Below are 27,891 nucleotides of genomic sequence, written 5' to 3' on the forward strand. Positions count from 1 at the left end.
TATGTTTTAGTTAATCAGGGGTGGGGTTAATGTTGGCGTTAGGGATAGGGTTATGGTGATCAATTTTAGGGTTAGGGCACCTTCAAGGTTAGGGTTATACTTTGGGCACCTTAAGTGTTGGGTTTAACGTTTGGCTTGGGTGTTAGGGTTAGGGTTGGCTTCAGAGTCATTTGAGTTAGGTTAGGGTTAGGGTAAGAGTTTAGGTTTGGGTCAGGACACCATTAAGTTTAGGGTTATTTACGTTAGTGGTAGTGGTTTGTCTTATGCCTAGTCTAAGGGCCAATAGGGCTAGGGGCATTAGTCTTAGGGCTGTGTTACAAAACCCTAACTGGGTTACAGTTAGGGTGTTAAGTTTAGCATTGGGGTTTATGGTTAGTCTTAAGGTCATTCGGGTTAGGGTGACAGTTAATGTTCTGTTTAGGGTCATTAGGGTTACAGTCATTAGGGTTAGACTTAGGGTTAGGGTAACGGTGAGGGGTTAGGGTTATGGTTAGTGTTAGGGTTAGGGTTTAGGGTTAGAGTTAGGACCATTATGGTTTGGGTTATGATTCGGTTAAGTCTTTAGGGTTAGGCATAGTGTCATTAGGGTGGTTAGGGTTAGGAGTGGCGTTAATGGTTAGGATCATTAGGATTCAGGTTAGCGTTAGGCTTAGGGTGTTACATTTTATTTCAGCTGATATTAAATTTCGAAGGGGGATTTTCACAGCAGCATCTTTCGTCAACGGTTTTGAAACTCTCATTTGAAAAGCATTCCCATTCTCATATAGCTTGCTAAATCTCAAGGATTCACGCTTGCCATCTAGTGGCTTATAGCAGAATGAGAATCAATCTGTTAACGAAGCAGAAATATATTTTTTGTGCTAAAAGATGGGTGTTTTGATTTATGGCTATGTTTAAAATAAAATTTGTTCCAGAACTGTACCTGGAAAAGAGGACAATTCCATTCATAAACCCATGAACTGAAGACAGAAAGAAAACAGAGGATTAACATGCAGCCACTGAGTTTCCTGTGAAAAGAACATCCATGGTTACTGCCTTTAAGCATGACATAGGCTTGCCCTGGCTGGAAGAGGACGCTTCATTTCCAATGTGTCCTTCCCTATAGCACTTATGGAAATCCATAAGACAACCAAGCACACCACAGTCTTTGGTTGCTCTCATTAAAATACAATTATTACCTTTTTCAAAAAAAAAAAAAAAAAAAAAAGGCAAGTAAGTAAGATTCCATGTGGTCTGATATGGGAATATGTTTCTTCTGAAATTGCACATACTTTAGAGTAGATGGTTATTAAACTGGAGATAGAAACAGTTCAGTCTAGAGCCTTCCAAGCACCCTCTTTCAGGTGAATGCCCTAATCCCTAGGTCATATTAGGTATGTTCTTTGTCAAGCTTCATTTATTTTGTACATTTAGATATAAAGGAATGTATCTTCAACAAAACAAGTGAAAAATACCTCTCTCCAAAACACATACAACCTGTTTCAAGATGATTCTCTTCAAAGATAAAGATTCAAAGTCTCTAGAAATTAAAATTATGGTGAACTAAAATTCTGTGTCCATTCTGTGCAGGGAATGCAGGACAGTACTTACCACACAACTGTGAAATGGGGAAATAAGTCTCCCTAATTGTGCAAGCTTGCTTTCTGGAATTATAACTCACTCATCAAAATTAGTTAACTAGCATCTTAATAAAAAAAATTAAACTATTGCCACCCATAGAACAGATCCATGTATTAGCAAAACTGCACAATACTGAAATTGATCTTTAAATTCTGCTCGGCTCACAGAATACCAGCATGTCCTAGTTTGACTAGAAATACTTAGAATTGTGCTTGGGGAAAGCAGTATCATCCCAGATCAAGGAATGAGGAGCGGAGGAAAAGTAAACTGCAGAACAGATGGCCTTCACAGGCTTTTATACACTTGATACAGCAAGACCAAACAAGCAGTGCCAGCAACGTCTGCTTTGAAGCAGAGGAAGTTTCTGCACCTTCAGTGAAACATACACAAGAACTTGCAATTTGTGAAGACTCTACAGCTCTTAAAGAATCTCAAAGCCAGAGGAGAAGGTAATTCCAGGCTTTTGCATTACCATGGAAGTACTCCAATATCCATTACATGGATCATCAAGACAGGCACACACAACAATATAAACTGGTATTGAATGAATTCTCCTTTAAAGTCTGTAAAACTCTTTGCTTTAAAAGCTACATATCCACTATTGACTAGTCTATAGGATTTTGCCTTTCAGTAGTCTTCCTATATCTTGCTTTTATGGAAGATTCTTGCGTGTACCAGTGCTTGCTAAACAATGATTCTGCAGAAAAACAGAGTACACGACTACAAATTCGGTATAATCGTCTCACACTCTTTTTTTTTTTTTAGGGGTGGATATGGAAAAATATTTAATACTTAAATATATATTATATATACTATAAGATATATACTATAAGATATATACTATAAGATATATACTATATATTTTATATTTTTATATTTATATAATATATACTATAAAATAACTTATTTACTGAGTTATTTTCAAAAGTAATATAACAAACGGACACTTAACAGCCATGAATATAATACAACAACAGACAGGCTTAACAAAGGAGGCTCTCTTTGCCTAAGTGTAGATGCCATAATAAAAATGTACCAGCACTCGACAAGTTCTGTGCAATGTTTAATGCACAGTCTACAGCATTCACCCATAAAAATCTCATGCTATATATTAATGAGGTGAAACATTGATTTAAAAAGATTCAGAGGAGGAAGTTAACAAAATGGACTATCATTAAAGCAATTCTATGATACTACTGGTACCGATAGCTAGGAGGCATGCATTAACTGGATATTATCAATTTAAATCTATTTCATATCCATTTAAGAAAAAATAAACTTTTAATCTGGAAGCTCCCTTCAGCTGACTGCAGATAAAACATGTGCAAACACAAAGGAAAGAACTGAGAGTTTTGTAACCAATATTGCATTGGTTATCATACATTTATCATTCAAAAGTTGACTCTGTTCTTTTAGGAACTGGATGCACACACTTTGCACTACAAAATACTTTCTCCCCAAGATGATTTGGAACTTTTATGTCTTTTTAATAAAACCGAACCATACTTAATGCATTTTTAAAGCACCTTTCTTACACATTGTAGCTACTCTTCAGTGAAAAAACATGGTCTGATCTGATTCCCATCCTTGCAACACAAAAAGTCGTATTACAAAATCCAATTAGTGATTTATTGATTTTAAACTTTTGAATCTGATGTAATTAAAAAAATAGTAATACTTGATATTAAATTTCAAGATAGAGATGTGAGTATAAAAGGTCTGGGCCATCACTGAGCACTTCAAATTCTTCTCAGTTTCATGCTTGTTATATAAGAAGCAATAACAAATAGTGGCAGAAGTACCAGATCTAAAGACCAAATTTCTACTGTTATTAGAAATATAAAAGAAATCAGAAGTACAAAAACTGATGCATGGATAGAAACTTGGTGATTAGGAAACAAGGAATAGAAGTCTGCCCACCTTCAGTAACTGCAAAAGATGAAAACTTGTTGCAGAATGGCTTGAGAAGCGAGGCCATGAGCCTATGGAGCAGGTGTCCAAGCAGTTGCCTGTGTAGCTCAGTAAGACCAGGCCCCACGCCACCTTGGTGAGAACAGAAGGGTCAACAAGCAGTCAGCGTATTCTTGTGCATCACACAGCAAGGCCACAAGATGTGGGAGCAGCAGGTGTGATAAGGATTCAGTGCTCCTGGGACTGAGAAAGAGACATGATTCCCAGGCTGCAAGATGGGTGGAGTATGTAAATGTAGCCTTCAGTTAAGAGCCAATTAGAATACGACAGGTATAACAGGTGGTAGGAATAGTATAAAAGGAAGTGTGTGCTTGCAATAAAGTTGAAATTTGCTTTATCAGCCATACTGGCTGGCTGCATCCTTCCCTCTGGTCGCAACAAATGGCGCCCGAACAGCCTGAAAAGGGCCCTGACCGGCTGCCCCAACCCGGTATCAACAGGACCCCGGCGGCGGAGAGCTTGGAGAAGCACCGGTAGCAGCGACCGGGGAGCAGAAGATCAGCGAATGCAGGACATGATGCGTCTGAGCCGTGCTTGAGCTGACCTGATAGCAGGGGCTCGCCATCCAAGGAAGGGCAAACGCGCGAAAAGCTGCGCAAAACTGCCCGAAGAAAAGGCAGCGTACTGAAAACAGCCGGAAGAAAAGGCTGCAAAAATCTCCATGGAGTGCGAGGTAGCCTTCAATTTATTATTATGCTTTTTAGTAAAGCGGGGGCTAAAGGAATTTAACCTTAAAAAAGAAATAAGAGGGACAGCAAATGTCAGAATGGTGGGAGTATGGAGATAAATTGTGGACTATGGTAATAGATGATAAGAAAGATGCCAAAAGCTCATGAAGCCGTGGCGAGCAGTTATGAACTGCATAAAGCAATATCAAGCAAAAAAAAACCCCACATAGCAGCTGTAGAGTCTGCTCAATTAGAAAATCAAGGGGATAAACCCGGAAAATTAGTCTTGGAAAGTGATTATGTACATAACACCCAAAGTGGACTATCAGTAACAGTTGAACCCCTTAAAACATCAGGGGCTTGTGAGGCACCAGTACCCTTTGCCCCACCACTGACTGAGGTATGGGGAGTACACACTCGATAAAAAAGGCGAGACGGTACTGAAACTCCTCCACAATCTGCTCTCTAGGAGAGTGATTAAAAATTATGAAGTCTTTAAAACCCCTCGTTTCTGTGGAGCGAAGAAAGAAAACTGATAACGAGCCTTGACAGCGCATTTGATTTACCTACTTGGGAAGCTATTGGTGCTCAAATCCTTGACGAACCCTCAGTTCGGGCGAAAGAAACTAAGTCCTTAATAACTCTCTGGAAATCAAGTAAAAGGACTTTAACCAAAATGGAGGTGGAATGCGTAGCTGTTACTTCAGCCTTTGCAGCTTTAGCACCAGTTCTGGATTCTACAGAACCGATTTAAAAAGGGAAAAAATCTACTATGGAGAATGTGTTTTTGTTTCTGGGTGCTCTTTCACCTACCCCAGTTACCATGCTAAGTAATAATGCCGTGTTATCAGAGCAAAGTGATAAATCTGTCGGAACTGACCGGGAAGGGGAGCGAGTAGTGCGCGTAAATCTGCCACCACGGCCAGCATCCCATCCCCCCCCCCCTCCCCCTATTATACCTTTGGAAGGAAAAATGTGGAAACAAATGTACAACCGACTGCCTTTAATGTCTGCTTACCTCTAACTTCTACTGCACCTAAAACACCCCATGATGCAGTCAAAAATGTTAACCGGCATCGACAACTTCAGCCTGTCCTTGAAAAGCTGGAAAAAAGTAGAGCAGGCAATGGCATGCCCTGCTGGGAAAGGGTTTGCAGAACTGCCCACCCACCCACCTGAAAACCTACTGAGAGAGAAACTACCTATATGAAGAATCATCACCTAAGGCACAGAGCAGTGTTGACCCCATGGACAAGGAACCTAAGCAGTGGGACAAGAATCCTACGGAGATGGACACGTATCAGCTTCGACAACCATCAGATCAGGGACACATTTCATTTCAATATCCACCACTCCCACCCACACCTCATCAATCCCCAGCAAACTCATCAATACATCACTGACTCCTGATGCCCGAGAGACTCTGCAGAGACTGCTCGTCCCAGCCTGGGCACGTAAGATGGCGTCAGAATGGGAAAAACGGTCACATCAGGGTATTCTGATTCCTACTCAGTTACAGAACTTACTGGGGAAAAGTTTATGTGGGAATGAGCAGGTGGTGGAGAGAGTTAATAGTGGGCTGGTGGGAGGTGGATGGAACAGGGTCGCGCTGTGGCTCACGGCGGGGGGAGAAGGGCACTGCGGGCAGCAGCTGAGACCAGTGAGGGCATGCTGCGCATCCGAGGGCCTTGGCATAATTGCCATAGAAGTGGGAGAACTCCCCCCCCCCCCGGTCCCCCTCCCATGTGGACTGGATGTGACAACTCGCGTCTTGCAATGTGGTTTGTTTGATGATTTGCTTTGCAGCATTTGTTTGTATGTGCTGCGGGTTCAGGGATGCGTTTATCCACTGAGAGCAAGGCTGCCTACTTAGCAAAGAGACTTCTGATAGCAATCATTGAACCTGGGGAGCTTACTTTAAAAATTTAACCTGGAAAACAGAAAATCCCCATTTGGGCTGATTACTAGCTACTTACTTAGAAAAAAAAAAATGCCCATTTGCAACATTTAATACAGGAGCGACTGACTAAGGGGCGTATAAAGCCTTCCACAAGTTTGTGGACCATGCAAAAATTTTAAGAGATTGGGTTTTTTTTTTTCAAAACGTATTATTTTCCACAAGGCATAAAAATTCACCAACTATGTGCCAGGCTTATGTAGCCTAGACACTTGCTCCAGTATGAAAAACGCATCCTGATCTAATCTTTTATCATTACATGGATAAGAAGTTGACTACAGAAAAACCTTGGACATTGAAAATTGGATTCATGAGTTACCAGTTAGAGATTACTGTGTTTTCTGGCAGTGTGAGCTACTGCACAAACAGGGGAATCCAGTAAGTGTGCTGTGCTATAGCAGCACTAGACTACCCTGTTAACTCAAACTGGACAACAGGTCAGAATATATAGCACAAACATTGCCTATGTTACAGGGACACCATATTTGCCTACAGGGAAAGCCATGGTAGAACGTATGAATCAAACTCTCACAAAGCTCTTTACATTTTGAACTGTTTGTGTCTGCCACATTTGGTACCTCCAATGGTGAACCATGCAGTAGGTTTGAAAGAAGGTTTGAGGAAAAAAAAAAAAAGAGAAAAAAAAAGGGGGAAACAAGACAAAAGTCGATGTCAAGTGTTATTAAGAATGAAGTTACAGGTACTAACTTGGGAAGGAGATCTGCCTGTGTCATTACAGATACGGGAGCCAAGCGGTTAAAGCTGTGGATCCAGAAGAACTCAAGCTTGCATGAACCAGGACGAGATCCCAGTAACTGAAATCAAGTGTTCTAAGTGCAGCCACAGTGGACTATGAACTTTGCTGCGGGATATTTTGAATGATCTGACAGTCTTTGAAAAATGCATGTGTTTGTGCTAAATGAAAATTAGGGAAATAGTGATTTCTGAACAGCCTAAGATCACAGACTTTGATCAGTGCCTGCAGGAAAACATGAGGCTGATGTTATCTGCACTCCTGACACTCCTGATTGGCAAAACAAACAAATGGAACAGCAAAGGTATCAAGGCACTTACAATTGGCTTCATGACTGGGGAATTTCAGGATGGATATTGTCAATGGTCAAATTTGGATTATTGGATTTGGTAATTATGGTACTTGTCTTACATTTACTGTCATGTTTATTGAGCTTTCTGCAAAGGACCTTTGCAGAGACCTCAAAAAGCAGTTTTTGTAACACAGGTACTAAAAGGGAAAAAATTGGCAAGGAGGACAGTGGGCCTGCTGGCGGCCTGGCTCTCCTCACAGAAGACAATATCCTTGAATTCCCATAAGACAAGAAAATTACTCATGCTGAGAGGTATTTGATAATTACATTCTCAAACATACTGACCTTGAAGACAGAGGTACACACTGCCTCAACCCAAGGAGGAGTTGTAGGAAGGTATTTGGAAGTAAGTGAACATGTCGTTAACCAGCCATAATAAGATGGCCAAAACACAGCAGGTGTGCAGATAACTTTTAGACATCAAAGGTAAACTAACAACGATTAACTATAAGATATGCTTCTCAAAACTTGTTATAAGTACTAATTAATCATTTTGGTGTGAGCAGTATGTGTAGCCAATTAGCAGTTTTTAGCTTGCCACATTTTACAGTATGGTTTTCTGTTTATGGGATGGTTTTTAGATTCAGCTAAACAAGGACTTATGTTTTTGTCAGTTATTTTTGCCTTAGTGTTATTTTTGCCATGTATGTCACAGTATTTCCCTGGCAGGATGGATAATGCTCTTCGCAAAATCTGGCTGGTCCATAAACAGGAAGGGGGAATTGTAGTAATGCAGTTTGAGAGGAATGGTGGTTTTGGCCCATCCAGATTTATTTCTCACCCCCATATAATCAGACCTGGGGAAGCCAACAGAGACCTGTCAACAGGAGAGCAGATGTCTGAGAACAGGAGCTTGTCAGAAACTCCACGAGATAACAAACAACAAGAACATTAACAACCACCTTAAAGAGCAACAAAGGGACTGTGTAGCCTCAACTAATTATTAGCAATAGTGAGACACATGAACAGAGCATCTAACCAATAGCAATGTAATGTAACTCATATGCTGATATAGAAACCTATAGAAGCTCTGTGTGTGTTTCAGTGAAGCTCTCTTGATCATATTGATCCGAGTTGAGTCCACAAAACATTGACTCCTACAAATCAGCACCAGTCCCTGGGGTAGCAGCTGCTGCTGCGTTAAAGAAACTAACAAGTAAGATCAACTGACTATTTTCCATTACTGATAGTTCAAGCAGGCAGGGACGCGATCACAAAGTGTAGCCTGCAAGCTGTCAAAAGGGAATTCCGGGACCTGGGGCGCTTAGTTGAGGGGGGGGAGGGGAGCCCAAATAATATTCTCTTCCCACTTGTGGGAGGAGGGGCTCAGAGCAGGACAAGAGAACCCACGAGTTGAATGTGTGGCTGAAAGGCTGGTGCTGGCACAAGAACTTTGGGTTTTTTGATCGGGGATGGTGTATTCTGCTCCTGGCATGATGACTGCTGAGGGGGCTCACCTGTCCCATAAAGGAAAGCGGATCTTTGCCCAGGAGATGGCAGGGCTCATCGATCAGGCTTTAAACTAGTTAGGAAGGGGGAAGGGGATACCACGAAGGCTGCCAGGGTTAGGCAAGTACTTTGGGAGTCACAGCGGGAGCTGATGGTGGAAAAAGGTAAATACCAAAAGCACAGTGGTGGACTTGGGGATGTTTTTCCACGTGGCAGTAGGGAAAATTCTGTGGATTGCTCTGATTACTCCTCAGTGGAGCCACTTTTGCCAGTCCCCTGTCAGAAATCTCACTGTGGGCTGTTGAGGGTACCTACATCTGCTGCCCCACTAAAATGCCTTTATACAAATGCACGTAGCATGGGGAACAAACAAGAAGAATTAGAGATCTTTGTGCGGTCGCAGGGCTGCGATCTCATTGCAATCACAGAGACGTGGTGGGACAGCCTGGATGACTGGCACGCTGTCATGGATGGCTACGTGCTTTTTAGGAAAGACAAGCTAGGGAGGTGGGGTGGGGGAGTTGCTCTTTATGTGAGAGAGCACCTAGAATGTATTGAGCTCCACCTGGGGAAGGATGAACCATCAGTCAAGTGCTTGTGGGTTAAAATCAAGGGGCAAACTGCTATGTGTGACGTTGTTGTGGGAGTGTGCTACAGGCCCCCTGATCAAGAGGAGCAGGTTGATAATGCATTCTATGAGCAGTTAGAAACAGCCTCAAGATCCTGGGCACTGATCCTCATGGGGGACTTCAACTATCCAGATATTTGTTGGGCAAGCAACAGGGCCAGTCGTATGCAGTCCAGACAATTTCTGCGGTGTGTTGAAGACAATTTCCTGCTACAGATGGTCCAGGAGCCTACAAGGGGAGAGTGGGTGCTGGACCTTGTTTTCACTAACAAGGACGGGCTCGTTAGAGAGGTGAAGGTCAGGGGCAGCTTGGGACAAAGCGACCATGAAATGGTTGAGTTCAAGATCCTGGGCGGAAGAAACAAGCCAAAAAGTAGGACATTTTGAATTTTGGAAGAGCTAACTTTGATCTCCTCCGCAACTTAATAGGGGCTATCCTGTGGGCTACACTGTTAGGAGGAATGGGAGCCTGTGAGAGCTGGCTATTATTCAAACAGTGCTTCTTCCAAGCACAGGAACAATGCATCCCTTTGAGTAAGAAATCGGGAAAGAGAGGCAGAAGACCTGCATAGATGAACACAGAGCTATTGAGTAAACTCAAAGAGAAGCAGAAGATCTATGAATTGTGGAAAAAGGGTCTGAGCACCTGGGGAGAATACAGGAATGTGGTCAGGGCCTGTAGGGATGCAACTAGGAAGGCTAAAGCCCTCTTGGAAATGAAGCTGGCAAGGGACATAAAGGATAATAAAAAGGGTTTTTTTAGATACGTTAATAGTAAGAGGATGACCAGGGATAATGTAGGACCCTTGCTGAATGAGGAGGGTGTCCTGGTAACGGGGGATGCTGAGAAGGTGGAGATACTGAATGCTGCCTTTGCTTTGGGCTTCACTTCAAAGGCCCCTCAGGACCCACAGATCCTGTATGAAAGTTGGAGTGTTGGGGAAACGAAGAATTTCCCTCTGGTTGAGGTAGGGGAGGTCCAGGAGCGGCTCAAAGGGATTAATGCACACAAATCCATGGGCCCTGATGGGTTTCATCCACGTGTGCTGAGGGAACTGGCGGACGTGATTGCTGAGCCGCTCTCTATCATCTTCAACAGGTCTTGGAGGACAGGAGAAGTGCCTGAAGACTGGAGGATAGCCAATGTCACTCCAGTCTTTAAAAAGGGCAAGAAAGAGGAACCTAGTAACTATAGGCCAGTCAGCCTCACCTCTGTCCCAGGAAAGGCAATGGAACAGCTTGTTCTGGATGCCATCTCCAAGCAATTGGAAGAGAAGAAGGTCATGAGGAGTAGTCAGCATGGATTCACCAAGGGGAAATCGTGCTTGACCAATCTCACAGCCTTCTACAATCTCATAACAGGCTGGGTAGATGGAGGGAGAGCAGTGGATGTCATCTACCTTGACTTCAGCAGGGCCTTCGATACTGTCTCCCATGACACCCTGATAGCAAAGCTGGGAGAGCATGGGATAGATGAGTGGACAGAGAGGTGGGTTGAGAATTGGCTGTTGGACTGAGCCCAGAGGGTTGTGATTCGAGGAGCAGAATCTGACTGGAGGCCTGTTACTAGCGGTGTTCCCCAGGGCTCAGTGTTGGGTCCAGTTCTGTTTAATATCTTCATTGGGTCCAGTTCTGTTTAATATCTTCATTGACGACCTTGATGAGGGAATAGCATCCACCCTCAGCAAGTACCCGATGATACAAAGCTGGGAGGAGTGGCTGACACGCAGGAACACTGCGCTGCCATCCAGAGAGACCTGGACAGGCTGGAGAGCTGGGCAGGGAGAAACCAGATGAGGTTCAACAAAAGCAAGTGTAAAGTCTTGCACCTGGGAAGGAACAACCATTTGTATCAGTACAGGCTGGGGGATGACCTGCTGGAGAAGAGCTCAGTGGAGAAGGACCTGGGGGTCCTGGTTGATGACAGGTTGGCCATGAGCCAGCAGTGTGCCCTGCTGGCTAAGAGAGCCAATGGGATCCTGGGGTGCATCCGGAGGAGTATAGCCAGCAGGTCAAAGGAGGTGATCCCCCCCCTCTACTCTGCCCTGGTCAGGCCCCACCTGGAGTATTGTGTCCAGTTCTGGGCTCCTTGGTTTAAAAAGGACAGGGATCTCCTGGAGAGAGTCCAAAGAAGGGCCACAAAGATGATTAGGGGCCTGGAACATCTCACATATGAGGAGAGGCTGAGTAAGTTGGGACTCTTCAGCCTTGAGAAGACTGAGGGGGGACCTAATTAAAGTCTATAATTATCTTAAGCAGGGGATGCAGGGGGAATCAGCCAGCCCCTTTTCAGTGGTCTGTGGGGATAGGACAAGGGGCAATGGCTGCAAGTTGGAGCACAGGAAGTTCCGCACCAACATGCGGAAGAACTTTTTCACAGTGAGGGTGACAGAGCCCTGGGACAGGCTGCCCAGGGAGGTGGTGGAGTCTCCTTCTCTGGAGATATTCAAGACCCGTCTGGATGCCTATCTGAGTGATATGTCCTAGGGAGCTACTTTGGCAGGGGGGTTGGACCCAATGGTCTCTTGAGGTCCCTTCCAACCCCTACAATTCTATGATTCTATGAAACCTAGGCTGTTGGCTGAGTGAACAAACCAGTGCTACATCTCTTGCTCTTAGCAGCCTGCTCGCTGATGTAGATAGTGTGAGACATGCTACTTGGCAAAGCAGAGCTGCTGTTGATTTTTTGTTGCTCGTACACGGCCACGGTTATGAAGATTTTGAGGGCATGAATGACCATTCCCAGTCCATCCACACAGAGATTCATACTGTTACTTAATGCTATTGTAGTAAGGCTTGGTTGCTTAAGCTGTATATTATTGTTGGCTTTTAATCATTATAATAGTAATTATAATAGTACACATAGCAAATAGATGTATTATAAGAGGAATTGAAAAGGCAACTAACCAGGCGCTGCTTGTACAGAAAGAAAAAGGGGGAATTGTTGCAGAATGCCTTGAGAAGCGAGGCCATGAGCCTGTGGAGCAGCTGTTCCAGCAGTCGCCTGTGTAGCTCAGTCAGACCAGGCCCCACGCCGCCTTGGTGAGAACAGAAGGGTCAACAATCGGTCAGCACATTCTTGTGCATCATACAGCATGGGCACAAGATGTGGGAGCAGGAGGAGTGATAAGGATTCAGTGCTCCTGGGACTGAGAAAGAGACATGATTCCCAGGCTGCAAGATGGGTGGAGTATGTAAATGTAACTTTTAGTTAAGAGCCAATTAGAATACGACAGGTATAACAGGTGGTAGGAATAGTATAAAAGGAAGTGTGTGCTTGCAATAAAGTTGAAGCTTGCTTTATCAGCCATACTGGCTGGCTGCATCCTTCCCTCCATCACAACAAAAACTGACTTTTAGCAAGACTTTTTTTACAGTCCTCTCGTTGGCATTTGAAATAAAGCTTTTGAAAAATATGGTGCAAAATTTCTTAATTGTTTATTAATGAATGTTTTGAAAAATTAAATTATATATTCCAGGTTTTTTAAGTTACTGACAATCTGTTTTACAAATGCTTAGAAGTTCTACAGTTTGTATGAAAAATATGTTGTTTTCAGAGTTAACAATAGAGACAACTATAAAACAGAAGAATGTCACATGCAGTCTTCAAGTTTCTTTCTTTCTTCAAATTGTTTGTCTACAGCAAGTGAAAGGGCCTGAAGAAACACCGCCATTGTAACACTGGGGGACTGGAGACAAGAGAACATGTTATTAGATTCACTACAGCAATAGGCACACATTATATTTTACATACAAATTACAGTGTTTAAAATTGAAATGTTCTATTTCCATGTTACAATGTTTTCAAAGTGCTATGAAACATAAAACTGCAGGTTTATTTTAAAGCAGCTAGCATGGTAAAGTTCAAGTTAAGATATGCAAAGTCTTGAGTCAATCACTATTGCTGTTGATTTGCTTCAAAAAAGTCTTTTAACAAACTAACGTTATCTATAAAAAGGCAGAGGGTTTTCTTTCAACAAGAAATTGTCAGACAACCAGTATCAATGTTATGTCACAACATTTAATTAAAAGTAGAATGCTGTTGGACAGGTCAATCCAATCCCACCCATCTTCTTCAATCTCCTTTTAAATTATGGGCAGGACAAAACTGTTCCAAGTCTACAAAGCTGCAGAAAAAGTGCAATTTATATTAAAAGGGGCATTTAGGCCCAGTCTTTTATTTCAGGCAGTGTCCAAATGTCTTCCCATATGTCCCAAAACCAAACCAAAATATGATGAATAAAATAAGCTTACTTCAATATAATACACTTACTTGAATATAAAGTGCATGTGCTAGGAAAGGAAGTTTTCTCAGGACCCGGCCACTAAGACCTTCACTTCTTCTATAGTAAAACAGAGACAAGTGCTGCTTAAATGCTAAATATCCACTCTTAAAAGAAGACTTCCCCTTTTTCTGTGTTTCTCCCATAAGTTGATCTAAAAAACCTCTCAAATCACAATTCAGCAGGTCACTTGCAGCACTTGTAGCAGAAGTGGGAAGTGAACAGACGATTTCAGCCTATGGGAGCCTACACTCTACAGGAAAGCAAGGGTACAGAAATAGCATTTGCCTGCCAAATTTTACATAATGCCCTTCACATCACTGTGCCATGCCTCATGAATTTGGGGGGATGTCTATATACTGTACATACATAGCCCTCCATCTGCTCTTGGAAGGATTTGAAAAACTTGTTTTAGAGGCTGGACCATATAGCTACTGCTGATCTCCTTTGTTCCACCATTTACACAGCATCCTTTAACTCACCTACTTGATCTACGTTTCCACCTCCTCCTCCAAGCACCACCTGTGTATGTAGAAACCAAACCTCTACACCTGGGAAAACTTACTCGGTTTGATTCTACTCCTCACTGGTTAAGATTGCCTACTTCAGGAACAGGAGAAAAACACCCTTTTCTGACACTGTGAAAGTGAGTTTATTTTGTTCCACAGAATGGTTTGTGTTGGAAGAGACCTTAAATATCACCTGGTTCCAACCCCTTGCCATGGGCAAGGACATCACTCACTAGATCAGGTTGCCCAAAACCCCATCCAACCTTTAGAAAAAAAAAATGGCTTGATATTGTGAATATAATTTTTATTGTTTTAAAAATTGTTACACTGCCATGAAGAACTAATTGCTCTACTAACATACTCAGCACATTATAATACTCTCCATTTACACATCACTCCTTTCCCCTTTGCTTCTGCCCACTCACATCCTGACACTAAAAACTTAGTGGTTGCAAGGCGTTCCAGACACACTCCTGCTAGGATAGCAGGAACTGCGGCTAATGCTGTTTCTACTACACTGCATCACAAGTCACAATACCCACTGAAAGCCAAGGCATCTCACTATTCCAGCCAGCAATTTGTCAATGGGACTTCAAAGGGAAGCACAGAAACCAGAAGCAGTACCATGCGAGACCAGATCTGAGACTAAGAAATGGCAAATCCTGGTGCTTCCACTTTTTGTCCCCTGGAAGGTTTTGCATTAGCCCTAACAGAAAGAAACTGAAATGTTTCAGAATTCCAGTTTTATGACATTTTATTATTCTTATACATCACAACTCATTACACATACATGCATACATATATATATACGTAAAATGCAGAATTTCAGAGTCTTACCTTGAGATGTTATTTAGTACAAGGCTTAACCTTGACACGTTATTTTCTACAAAGCCTATCATCTCTAGCTCTCTAAGTGTCAGGAGCTGCTGTCGAGGGTATATTATTTGACACTAGAAAGAAGAGTTATAAACTGTTGTATGAAAAACTTAAAGACATTCAAAACTAAATTCTACAGTAAAAGTGGAAATACAGACAGGAATGAAAAATGTGTATTTTTGTTATTTAGGAACTGTGATTAAAATGTAACATATATTACAATAGGACATTTTACAGTCTTGCTTTCAAACTATTACCTTCATTAGCTCTTCCAAACAAGAAATATATATTCTAAATATTGCTGCAGTGGATGGAGGTCCAATGTATTGCTTTATGTCAGCCCTGTCTACAAAGGCCATGTCAATTTTCTCCGTAATATTTGAAGTAGTCAGGATAACTACATTGGGATACCTTCAAGACAAAAGCAGATTTTTAGGTCATGTGTACAAGAATTACCTCCTTTTGTGACTAGCAAATTGATACCTTCCTTTCTTTTGACTCAAGCCATTTCATATAATAAGCAGTCACATCACTCTTTTCAGCCAGTATTTACATTGAATTATCTAAATCTCTTGCCAGTTATCACCAATCTATTTTGATCCATAGTCTCTTTCTTTCAGATGTTTCTCAAGTGTCCATAGTCTCTCTAACCCTGTTTTAGAAGTGATATATATTAACTATCTAGAGCCTACAGGCATAGTTTCTGCTACCAAAAAATACATATATGAAAAGTCAACTCAAATTTGAACCTTTAATCTACATGCTTTCCTTCATTTTTGATCTCAATTCACTAGAAAGGATATAGTTTAACTGGCAATGTGACATTCTAGATGAGCCATAAATATTTTTAGATGAAGCCTGGGAACTTTAACATATGAATATGCCACTTACCTTTAATTAGCCACAAGACAGGGCCAAATACTAGGGCACCTTTCTTTCTGTGAACAGAGCCAAGTATACCCAAAAAGAGGAAGAGAGTGGCAGGAATAAAACAAGACATGGTATGCTACACTAAATTTAGCATGCAAAGCCGTGCAAGCATCATTAACAATTGCTTCTAAGCCATGTGTTGTGCAAGTCTGTTTTAAATTGACATCCAGAAGTTGCAAATAACGAATTAATTCTTCATTGATCTTATTCTTGTCTCTCCAAGCAGATACTGTGACCATCTGTCCTGCATCTCTCCCCAGCTTTAAAGGAAGTGTACCATCTGCAGATTTGATGGTTCACACAGTTACATGCAAAATATTCTGTTGGATTGCTCCTATTTATTGTCACGATTTGTGTCATTAACAAAGAACAGCTCACCAACCAATTTGGTTTAGTATTCCAAGCAGGAATTAAGATTTAGCAGGAATCCTGAAATTGTCAATTACCTTTTGCTGTTGCAATAGCAACACGGGTTTACCTTTTAATCTGATCTATTTGTGTCAGTACAGCATTCACCACACGAATAGCATCTGAAGGTTCTGTGCCTGCCTTGAAGGCACTGCGGGCTGCTGTGAGGCTTTCCACCTACAAAAAAACAAAGACAAGCAAACAAAACATCATCAAATAAAAAATAAAGGAAAAAAAAACCCAAACCCTCCCAAAGACTGCACAGTTGGAGTGCTGTCAGCAAGGAAATAACCCAGACAATACACATTCAGATCCTTGTGTCTGCTGTCTAAACCTCAATCTTCAATATCTACTGTTAAGTGGGAATTTACAGGGAGAAGGAAAGGAATGTCAAGGAAAGAAAATGCAGTGGCTGTTTAGACAGAAGAATGGAGAGTGTTTTTCATTTTAATTAAATTTTGGAGGTGGGTTGGGGACAGACACAACAAAATAATGAATACATTGAATTTAGAATGAGCTTTTCCATAGGAACTCCACTATAACAAAGCTTCAAAGGTTCATATTAAGTGGCTTATGTACGCAAGTATGAAGAGAATCTAGAAAATTAACTGAAATATAATACTTTTTAGGTCTTTACAGCATACATAAGAGCACAATTAATACAAATCTATGCTACTTTGAAGTTTAGAATAATACTCCACTTGTAAACACAAGGCAGCAAGGGAAGTTGCACCAAGAAAGGTTTCGCTTCCTTTTCAGCTGCAATTCGCTTGCTAAATCATGCTGTGTTCCTCCCAAATCTCTCCATTCTGCAGTAATCATGATCAAAATTCACTCTTCTGCACAGTTATGTAACTTACAAGAGGCATAAATATGCTTTCATTGTTCTTTACTACTGACCATTATCACAGTGTCCTGACATAAATTATTTTCTGCTAAACTGTGTGTAGACCAATGCTACCAGCACCTTACCTCATCGATCAGTACAAATACAAGAGCATCTTTGTCCTCGATTAACTCTCGAATCTTCTGGAACATTTTGGTTACAAGCTTGCCACTCTAGGAAGACACCACGTGCAGGTGTGTTAGCCACATCCTTATCACACAACTTTCCAAGCAGTAACATATTTAAAGATGGAAATACTTGGTTTTTAAATTAACATTCTAATACAGCTTCTATTTTACTGTTCTCAAAAACATCAGCACACACTTATTTCATTGAATCACTAATGTTTTGGGTTGGAAGGGACCTTAAAGATCACCTAGTTCCAGCCCCATAGCCATGGGCAAGGACACCTTCCACTAGACTAGGTTCCACAGCTTCTCTGGGCAACCTGTTCTAGGGCCTCACCACCCTCACAGTAAAGAATTTCTTCACAATACCTAATCTAAATCTACCCTCTTTCAGTTTCAAATCACTACCCCCCATCCTATCACTACATGCCCTTGTAAAAAGTCTTTCTGGTACTGGAAGACCTCCCCAGAGCCTTCGCTTCTCCACACTGAACAAGTTCAACTCTCTCAGCCTGGATTCACAGGAGACATGCTCCAGACCTCTGGTCATCTTTGTGGCTTTCTCAGGACTCTCTGAAACAGCTCCATGTCCTTCTTATGTTGGGGGCACCAGAGATGGACGCAGTACTCCAGGTGGGGTCTCACAAAAGCAGGGTAGAGAGGCAGAATCACCTAACCTGCCAGTCACACTGATTTTGATGCAGCCCAGTTGGCTTTCTGGGCTGCAAGTGCACATTGCCAGCTCATGTGGAAATTTTTAATCAATCAACCCCCCTCAAGTCCTTCTCCTCAGGACTGCTCTCAATCCACTCTCCACCCAGCCTGTAGTTGTGCTTGGGATTGCCACAACCCACATGCAGGACCTTACACTCGGCCCTGTTGAACTTTATGTTTTTCTCATGGGCCCATCTCTCAATCCCACAAAGGACCATGCATCTGGATGGCATCCCTTCCCTCCAGTGTGTCAACCACAACACAGTTTGATGCCATTACCAAACTTACTGAGGGTGTGGCTTGATCCCACTATCCATATCACTGATGAAGATGTTAAACAGCACTGGTCCCAAACAATCTCAACAGAAATAGTGCAAACAGTGTAACTTCTAAAGTCTACTTAAGTGTACATTCATACATACCTCAGAAAACCACTTAGAGAAAAGGCTATGGCTGTTTATCTCAATTAACTGTCCATATCTATACCTAAAGAATGAAGGGAAAAAGAATTATCAACTCTACTGTAAATAAAAGTCATTGGTACCATTAACTTCTGTAAGTCTCATTCCCCCCAATTTCCAACTTAGAATTCTGTGAATTAGTCATTTAAATGACATACTTTGCAAAACATAACACCTATTTTGTGTTTCTCATTTCCAGAAATACGTCTCACTGGAATTCTTTATACTAAATTGCTATTGGAATTCCTTCATTAGAACAGGTGTTATTTAAATACAGTTTAAGTAACAGTTGCCATGCCAATGGCCTCATTCTTCCATTTGTGTAAGATTTTTATCAGTGTATCAAGAACACATTCAAGTATGAAGCTTATTTACTTAGCTCTCCATGGATATCCTTAGGACAAAATATCTTGACTACACATTATATGGACCACATTTATCATAAATTCAGTTTAAGCAAGGGTCAGATCACTCCAATAATTACACATTATTTATGTTAAACCTGGTATTTTATACAACTTTTTTTTTTTGTTAAGTTGCTATGAAGTTTAAGGCTAACTCTTATTACTTGTTTGATATACACACTGGCATTCAGACAATCCAAGTACAAAATAAATTGGTTATAAAATCCCTACTTATTAAAAACAGGTTTTCTTGAACATGAAGTTAGAAATAGCTGGTTCAATATTCTGTGATCCTTTGCCCTTTAATAGTCATTGATGTACAACGTGAGCACACAAAAAAATTAGTATATTGCCACTTCAAATTGTTTTACATACCTGGGCACAAATAACCACATATTTTAAAAGGCAGCAAAGTATCATAGAATCACCTGGGTTGCAACAGAGACCGTTTAGATCATTGAGTCCAACCATGGCCTAACCCTGACTACTCCACCTCTACATCATGTCCTTAAGCACTTCATCTACACACCTTTTAAACACTTCCAGGGATGGTGACTCCACCACCTCCCTGGGCAGTGTGTTCCAATGCTTGACAAACCTTTCAGTAATGAAATTCTTCCTGATATCTAACCTAAATCTCCCCTAGTGTAATTTCAAGCCATTCCCTATTTAGTCCTATTGCTCATCACTAGAGAGAAGAGACCAACCACAACATCTCTGCAATTGCCTTGCAGGTAGTTGAAGAGAGCGATAAAGTCTCCCCTCAGCCTCCTTTTCTCAAGTCTAAAAAGCCCCAGCTCCCTCAGCCATTCCTCACAGGACTTGTGCTCAAGACCCTTCACCAGCTTCGTCACCCTCTCTGGACACACTTCAGCACCTCAACATCCTTCCTGTAGTGAGGGGCCCAAAACTGAACACAGTACTCAAGGTGCGGCCTCACCAGAGCTGAGTATAATGGAACTGTCACTTCCTTACTCCTGCTGGTTACACTATTCCTGATGAATAGAATAGAATAAAATAGAATAGAATCACAGAATACAATCATAGAATAGAATCCAATCACAGAATCATAGAATGTTGGTTGGAAGGGACCCTTTAGATCATTAAGTCAAACCATCACCCTAACCTGCCAACCACCACTAAACCATGTACTTAAGTACCACACCTAACCCTAACCATCTGTTAAATACCTCCAGGGATGGAGACTCCACCACCTCCCTGGGCAGCACATTCAAATGCCTAACAACCCTCTCTGTGAAGGAGTTTTTCCTAATATCCAATCTAAACCTCCTCTGGCATAACTTGATGCCATTACCTCTTGTCCTATCATTTGTCACTAGAGAGAAAAGGTCAGCCCCCACCTTTCCACATCCTCCCTTCAGGTAGTTGTAGAGAGCAATTAGATCTCCCTTCAATCTCCTTTTTCTTTAGACTAAACAGTCCCAGTTCCCTCAGCCCCTCTTCATAACATTTATTCTCCAGTTCCCCCACCAGCCTCGTTGCTCTTCTCCGGACAAGCTCCAGCACCTCAATGTCTTTTCTATAGTGACAGGCCCAAAATGAACGCAGCATTCAAAGTGGGGCCTCACCAGCACTGAGTACAAGGGGACAGTTATATTCCTAGTCCTACTCACCACACTGTTCTTAATACAGGCCAGGATGCTCTTGGCCTTCTTGGCCACCTGCACACACTGCTCATGTTCAGCTGGCTGTCAATCAACACCCCCACGTCCTCCTCTGCCAGGCTGCTTTCCAGCCACACTCATCCCCAAGCCTGTAGCACTGCTTGGCGTTACCATGATCCACATGCAAGACTCTACACTTGGTTTTGTTGAACCTCATGCCATTGGCCTTGGCTCATCGATTCAGCCTGTCCGGATCCCTCTGTAGGGGCTTCCTACCCATGAGCAGATCAACACCCCTGCCTGACTTGGTGTCGTTTGCAAACTTTCTGAGGGTGCCCTTGATCCCCTCATCCAGGTCATTAATAAAGATATAAAAGAGAACTGGCCCCAGCACAAACCCCTGAGGAACATCACTGGTGACCAGCCGCCATCTGGATTTAACTCTGTTCACCACCACTCTCTGGGCCTGGACATCCAGCCAGTATTTTATACTAACCAGCCTCTCTATCAGATCAATTTTATTGCTAGCCAGGTGCACTATAAAAGCACTATGAACATCATCACTTGGCATCAGTTACTTAAAATCAAATATTAAATACCTTTGGGCTACCAAAAAACCAAAAATTTTAAACTGAAGTGAGAAAAATTCCCAAAATTATCACCTGTATGACAGTCGAATTGTCAGCTTCTGAGCCAATGCTTTACAGAGAGAGGTTTTCCCAGTTCCAGGAGGGCCTGGTTTGAGACCAAATTTATACATTACACAGATTCTGCATCAGATTGTTAATGACATACAACATCTTTTAACTACTCCATTTGATCACTAACTGTAGAATAAAAACTCAGCAGGCAATTGTGAACACCAGGGTATTTGGAAAAGATTGTTTACTCCAGTACAACCCAAGAGCTGAGTTTTGAATCTAAGTCACTTTCAATTATTAGTGTAGTTAATCTAATAGTTTGTATGCAGACAACATAAAATTAAAATAGCAGACACAGAAGCAAAGTCTATCACCCTAGTAGGGTCTCATGCTTATCAGCATTCTCAAAAATCAGCAGTATGCTTAAACTTACATCCTCCTGAAACATACACTTCTGGCATTCAAAACAAACACATCATGCCCAGTTTGATCAGCTCTCCACTTTCCCAGAGATCTCTACAGCATCTTAAGAAGTCTGCTCTGTGACAAACCTTTGGGATCTGGCTTGTCACCCAATGGAAGAGACTTTCTCCAAAGAAAGACAGGCACAGTTAAAAAAGAGTATGAACGTATGGAAAAGGCATGGATGTTAAACAAGCCAATAGCATCAACCAGGCAACAGTACTTTCCTTCAAAGCCAGTACAGTCATTATAGCATAAATGTATTTTGCACTACAACAGTTGCAGATCCCCCAGTATTAACTTGTGGTCACAGTACTGAGCTCATTACTAAAATTAAACATATATATCATAGATATATTGTTAACAGTCTGAAATAATTTTCCATACAAAAACATCCTGCAACTTCTAAACTGATAGTTTTAACTGAATCAACACTGAAAAAACATTTCCACTATAACCTTTTATTATTGAATACCAGTATTGTTGACAAAACTGTAATTAATGAATAGCAAGCTGCATTTTGCAAGAAAGTGGATTCAGTTGATGTTAATCTCATTTATGGTACAACATCCACAGTAAGATAGGACTGACTGAAGATTGCAGCTTGAGCAAAATAGTAATAACTAAATTAGTGAGAGTACTGCCTTCCTACTTGGCAACAGAGCACATTGTTAATAACATACAGAGAGATTTCCTAGCTTCCTCAAAACCTTTTATGAAGCCCTAACTTACAAAATTTTGAATACTGCAATAGAACTGTAACTAATATATGGCTCCTAATATCCTCAGTATCTGCATTATTTTTTGTACTTTATATAAAAATGCCAAAGTATTGTCACTGCATTATAAATTTAAAAAATTAAATTCCTGCAAAACATAGTATATGTGAACACCAATGTGATTCTGACATTTCATCTAAATCTGTATTATAGAGAAAATACTTCTGTGATGCTTTTTGATCATCTAATTTCCCCACTGAAGTGCAACACAAGTTTTTCCAGAAGGAAAGTATAAACAGATGTCCACTGCATCTACTTGGTTTAAGAAAGATCATTTTACCATGCAGCAAAACAACTCTGTTCCACGATATCAGGTTGCTGTCAACATTTTTGTCAGAAAACAGTAACGTTGTCGTCACATAATCAAGTAACTAATTGAAAAGAAGACAAACACACAAATTAGAGACATATCAGCAAATACAGGTACAAATAGAACCAATCTCCTAATTATGTCTATTGTACATTCTTAACGAAAAAGAATATAAAAAAGAGAGGGAAAAAAAAAGAAAAAGAAATAAGGGTTCCTTTCTTTTAGGCATAGGCAAGTTCTCTTTCTGCAAAGGTTGGAAAGTCATTTCCTTTCTGCCCTCAGGAAAAAGAATAGAATGTACTGAGCACAAATGGAGTTCCAGAACTTTTATGATAATAAATTAAATGCTTTAAGGAAGTGAAATTATTTTAATTTTCCACCATCCCACTTACAGTGTGTCTTCAAAACTCAATCTGCCAAAGCACAGAGTCAAAGACACAAACTCCAGGTTCCTTTCAGATGTTGTACAGCTATACATTTGTTTAGTTTGTTATACTCAACTCACTAAACAAAACATTTTCTGTCACATTTTGGTTCCTTTCTACTGAAGCATTTGTCTCAGCTACTGTGAGGAATTTGTAGATTGACTTTCCAAGTAAAGGAAGTTGTGCATACTTCCCTGAATGCTTCCTTCTAAAATACTGTGACTTCATTTTAGAGTTACCTAGAATTAAAAAGTGGAGAGCTCTTTCAACAAAATGACTATGAACTTTAGGTGTGCCACCACTTCTGTTACGTGACCATTAGCCAAGGTCACAGTGGACAAATTCATGGGACAAAACCAGGTGGGATTAGCCCATAACACAATAGGTTGAACGCTTTTAGTGATCTGATTTCCTTGGTTAATTTACTGAAAGATAACGAGACTGACAGTATAAGAGAAGCACGCAAGTACAGTTGATAGCAACACACTTCTCTTAGCAATGGCAAAACAAGAAAACTGCCTTATCTTAACTCCACACCAAAGACACAACAGACTTTCTGGGACCTTCACAAAGGGGAAATAGAGAATTGGTTTCAAAAACTACTGCATACATTGTTTTCTAAGTTTCTTTCAGAAGTTATTCTTTTCCACCTATTTTCTTCACCCCTTCTAAAAACCATACAGTTAGAAAACATACAATTAAAGCTGACTTCACAGTAGCACGTATTGATATACAATGTTTAATGTATTAGATATATTGTTTAATTTCAAAATGCCAGTTCTGCTTTACTCTGTTAAGTGTAAGTCAGGCAAGTATGGAACTATCCAAAATTATATAGAGACTTTTTGAGCTGTTGATTTCTATATAACTTCTCCATGGGGTGCAGCAAACTTCAAAAAGGCTACATTTCAACTCCTACTTTTTCTAAGGCAATTTTAATTGTTAGTAATTTTCAACTTACGTGTGACTTTACTTCAGCGTCATATATAAGACTTTCCCAAAGGCCATGGAATTCAGCTGCAAAAGCAATATATTAAATACCTGTTTAGGATAAATCAGTCTGGGAGTATGTAATCTACCAGCGCAGCACAAAGCAGTTTTCAAATTATTCTCTATTAAAGGTAAGGATTATGAACAAAGATATGACAGGAATTAAAATATACAGAAAAAACCCCAAGTTATTTCTCTCAAAATGCAAATGCTGCTTCCTAACAGACAAATTCAGCAGTTTCACAACTTCTGTGTCCTCAAATAACCGTGAGAAGAAATTAATCCTCGTAATTTCTTCACATGAAAGACAAAATATCATTCCTTCCACCCTCAACAGGGAATGAATTTACATTGCCCCAAGACAAAGTGCTATGAAAAGTCAGGGTGGGACAAGGGTTCTAAATCCGATCTTATCTTTTTCTTTTCTTTTTTTTTTTTTTAAATACATCAACATGTAGAGGTTGGAAAAAGTGAATAATGCATTAAAACCTGAAGTTTTGATTTGGGTATAAATAGTTTCTAGCAGGTAGTTTTCAATTTTCTAGCAAAGAAAACAAAAAAGACTGAACAATCATAAACTACAATAATATGGGAATAGTGTTGAAGTATTCGACTGGATTCTTCCCAAAAAGAAATGTAATGGATAGTTAGGCTTTTCACAACATGGGAAGAGGAAGAAAAGTTTCAGAATCACTGGCTCTCTGAGCTTAAGCTCACATCTGTACTTCTCCTTCCAGGACCAGAATTCAACTTCCCCAAGCACAAGCCAATAACAGGCAAGTCATGCCCTATTGCAGAGCAAAACCTTATTTTTGTCTTTTCAGAAGACACTGAGAGGACTCCAAATCTCTTTAGTTTGTTCCAAATATAAGACCAGCACTGTGTTGAGAGCTAGAAGCAAGCAGTGGGCTCTGGATGATGAATATTTAAATTGCTGAGTTTCTTTTGGATCTCCAAATACAAATTTGGACTGCAATTAAAATTTGCATACCTCTGACTGTACATTTTATTCCCCAAGGCCAGTTACTTCCATTCATCCACAAGTATTACAGAAATAAATTATGTGTTGTCAAATCACCCATAGTTCTGTCAAAACCATAAAGAAGAATTTCCAAATAGACTGGTTCCACCAAAAAAATATATAGACAACACCTTTAACAGGTAACCCTATAAACACTTTTAGCCTTTCAAAGATCTTCTTTTATTGTAACTGCTCTAGACCTTCCAGAAATATCGTATGGGTACCTGCTGGTAGCACCCAGTGGTTAGCTGCAATTATGTCCTCATTCTCTTCTTCCAGGTTTTCAGAGCTTGGTCCTTCTTCATTCAGGTGAAAAATATGTAGAGAAAGACTGCTCTTGCTCAAATCAATAGGCTAGAATGAACATAAAAAGACTTTTACTACATTTTATCTCTCATTCAAAGCTGATCATAACGTCAGAAAGTTACAGTTCTCAGCTGACATACAGCTTTTAAGCCTACTACTTCTGTTTCAGACATTTCTAAGGAGTACAGGTGCAAAAACTCAGCCACCTTTTTCCTGGTTATACAAGTCCACCTGATAAAAGATACGATATTGCCCTTATAGACCTCGTCTCGCTTCTGTCTTTAGGCTATCAGTAGTCTGCCTACCACTAGTTCACAGGCACATGCACAGCGCTGTACGCTCCTGACTCAATACCTGTCTGTCTTTTAATTTCAGGTCCGTATCCACAATCGACACAGACTGCACATTGCTATTAAGGAAACCATCATCAAACTCTGTCCACTTGTAATCACCAAACACGATGTTATGTCTGTTCAGCAGCTTTAAGACACTCGTCCTGATATCTTCTTTCTTGGCCGCACTAATGAGAAAGAATCAGCATTATTTGTGGCACTGACATTCACAGGGAAGTATGAACTAATATCACAGTGCATTATTTCATACACAAGCCTATGTGGAGAACAGTTCTCTTTTCACAAAAAAACCCAAACAAACCAAACAGCCCACCCAAAAAAATCCCCCCCCCAAAACACCACCCCCAAGAAACCAACCCCCACAAAAAAGCCAAAACCCACTCAGCTCCCAATCCCTTCAGTAACATTCTGCAGAAAAAAAATCCTATCAAATCCAGTTTGTTTGCAAAAGCAACAAGTTTGATTTTTAAACTGTTTTAAAGCCATGCATTAAAAAACACAAGCCAAAGAACAGTTCTGCTTGCAATGATATTGAGGACATGGAATGACACAGCTAGAGATTTCAAGAACCAAAATTGGTTACGCAAACTGTGTTTCACTACAAAACATCAGAAAAGCTCATATCCAAGCTACTAGACTCAATTTGGTACACTTAGCTTGGAAGCTCTATTATGTTTTCATTTCTGAGCACAAATGATGCATGGGCATGCTGTAAGGGGAATTCCAGATGAAGAGACAAAAACTACAGGAAAAAGAATACCATTTTAAGATCTCAGAAAAGGCTTAGCTTCATTTTGCAATCTCAGTGATGCATTCTCAATGTGAATTTTCTGTTTGGTGTCTGACAAAAATAGAGCAGTAGATATTTTACACCTTGACTCCAGCAATACCTTCGACACACTCTCACATATTATCTAGATAGCCAAACTGGTAAGGTAAGGACTGGGTAAATAGACAATAAGGTGACTGGACTGTCCCAATCAAAGGGCTGTGGTTAGTGGTATAAAGAATAAGGATAGCTGCCAGCAAGACAGGCAGAAAAAGCTGGGGTGGTGCTGACAATATTGAAACCAACACTGTCTTTACATCTTCATTTACACTCTGGGCAACGGAATAGAAAAGAACTGCAGCAAGTTTATGGGTAACACGGAAGCAGGGAGAGCTGTCAGTATACTAGGGAGCAGGGCTGCCCTTCAGCGAGACCTCTGAAGGGTTGGACACAGTTTGACAGGAACCTCTAAGTTGAAAAGTAAGCATGAAAGCCTCTCTCTCTACCTACCACCCAGACCAGAGACCAAATGGATGAAAAGCAGCATTGCACAAAAGGACTCAGGAGTACCACTGGACAAGTCAGCAATGAGTCACCTATGTGCCCTTGCTACAAATAAGGCTTTTAGGCTATGCTAGGGAGAGTGCAAATGTTAGAGTACGTGCTTCTTTCTATTTTTGGGCTGTTTGTGAGACCACATCTTGAATATTGCATATAGCTTTGGGCTCTGTTGTACAAGAGGCAACAATATAGTGGAACAAGTCCAGGGTATGGCCACAAACTGGATTATAAGACTTGATGAGACTGGATCACATGATACATAAAGAGGAACTGGGTTTGTTTAGGATGAGACACCTGTGAGGAAACTCATGGGAGAGTGGAGAGAAGACAAAGCAGAGCACTGTGCACCCTCTCACAGGGACAAAAGGCAACAAGACAGAAGGTGCAGCCAAGTAAAGCTGTGATCAGAGACCTGCTCGATTTCTGATGGACTTCCACGTGAATAGGGACGCTGTCTGACACGCTTGGGAGCGCCTGCTTCAAATCCCCGGCCGCTTCATCCATCCTTCTGGCTTCTAGGGGGAAAGCGACACCAAGGAGAAGCCGGCTTTCACCGGCCGTTATAGGCCAACAGCACCGGAGCCGCCGTGGCTCAGCCCCGTGTAACCCACCCGCCGCGGGGGCCGGCACGCCGCTTCCCTCCTTCGGAGG

At 41.1% G+C, this 27,891-nt stretch overlaps 2 protein-coding genes across 2 annotated transcripts in view; both read right to left on the bottom strand.

Moving 5' to 3' along the window:
• The window catches only part of COL15A1 (collagen type XV alpha 1 chain), a gene marked incomplete at both ends in the record, with an annotated part of 180,159 nt that extends 174,511 nt beyond the window's left edge, over positions 1 to 5,648 (bottom strand). Inside the window, 2 exons of the mRNA XM_084260640.1 lie at positions 4,136 to 4,321; positions 5,545 to 5,648. Coding sequence (XP_084116766.1) covers positions 4,136 to 4,321; positions 5,545 to 5,648 — 290 coding nt within the window. The remainder of the gene's footprint in view (positions 1 to 4,135; positions 4,322 to 5,544) is intronic.
• Positions 5,649 to 12,855: 7,207 nt separating this feature from the next.
• Positions 12,856 to 27,744, bottom strand: TRIP13 (thyroid hormone receptor interactor 13; the record flags this gene model as incomplete). The annotated part of the gene is made up of 13 exons (XM_084280563.1): positions 12,856 to 13,088; positions 13,673 to 13,742; positions 15,029 to 15,141; positions 15,325 to 15,478; positions 16,476 to 16,582; positions 17,378 to 17,464; positions 18,556 to 18,619; positions 21,286 to 21,358; positions 22,786 to 22,876; positions 24,202 to 24,257; positions 25,476 to 25,605; positions 25,912 to 26,077; positions 27,653 to 27,744. The coding sequence occupies 13 exons, from the start codon at positions 27,742 to 27,744 to the stop codon at positions 12,993 to 12,995; spliced, it is 1,299 nt and encodes a 432-aa protein (XP_084136689.1). The 3' UTR covers positions 12,856 to 12,992.
• Positions 27,745 to 27,891: the final 147 nt, after the last annotated feature.

Source organism: Gallinula chloropus (assembly GCF_964237585.1).
Source record: "Gallinula chloropus genome assembly, chromosome: 2".
In the NCBI taxonomy this organism is placed as follows: domain Eukaryota; kingdom Metazoa; phylum Chordata; class Aves; order Gruiformes; family Rallidae; genus Gallinula; species Gallinula chloropus.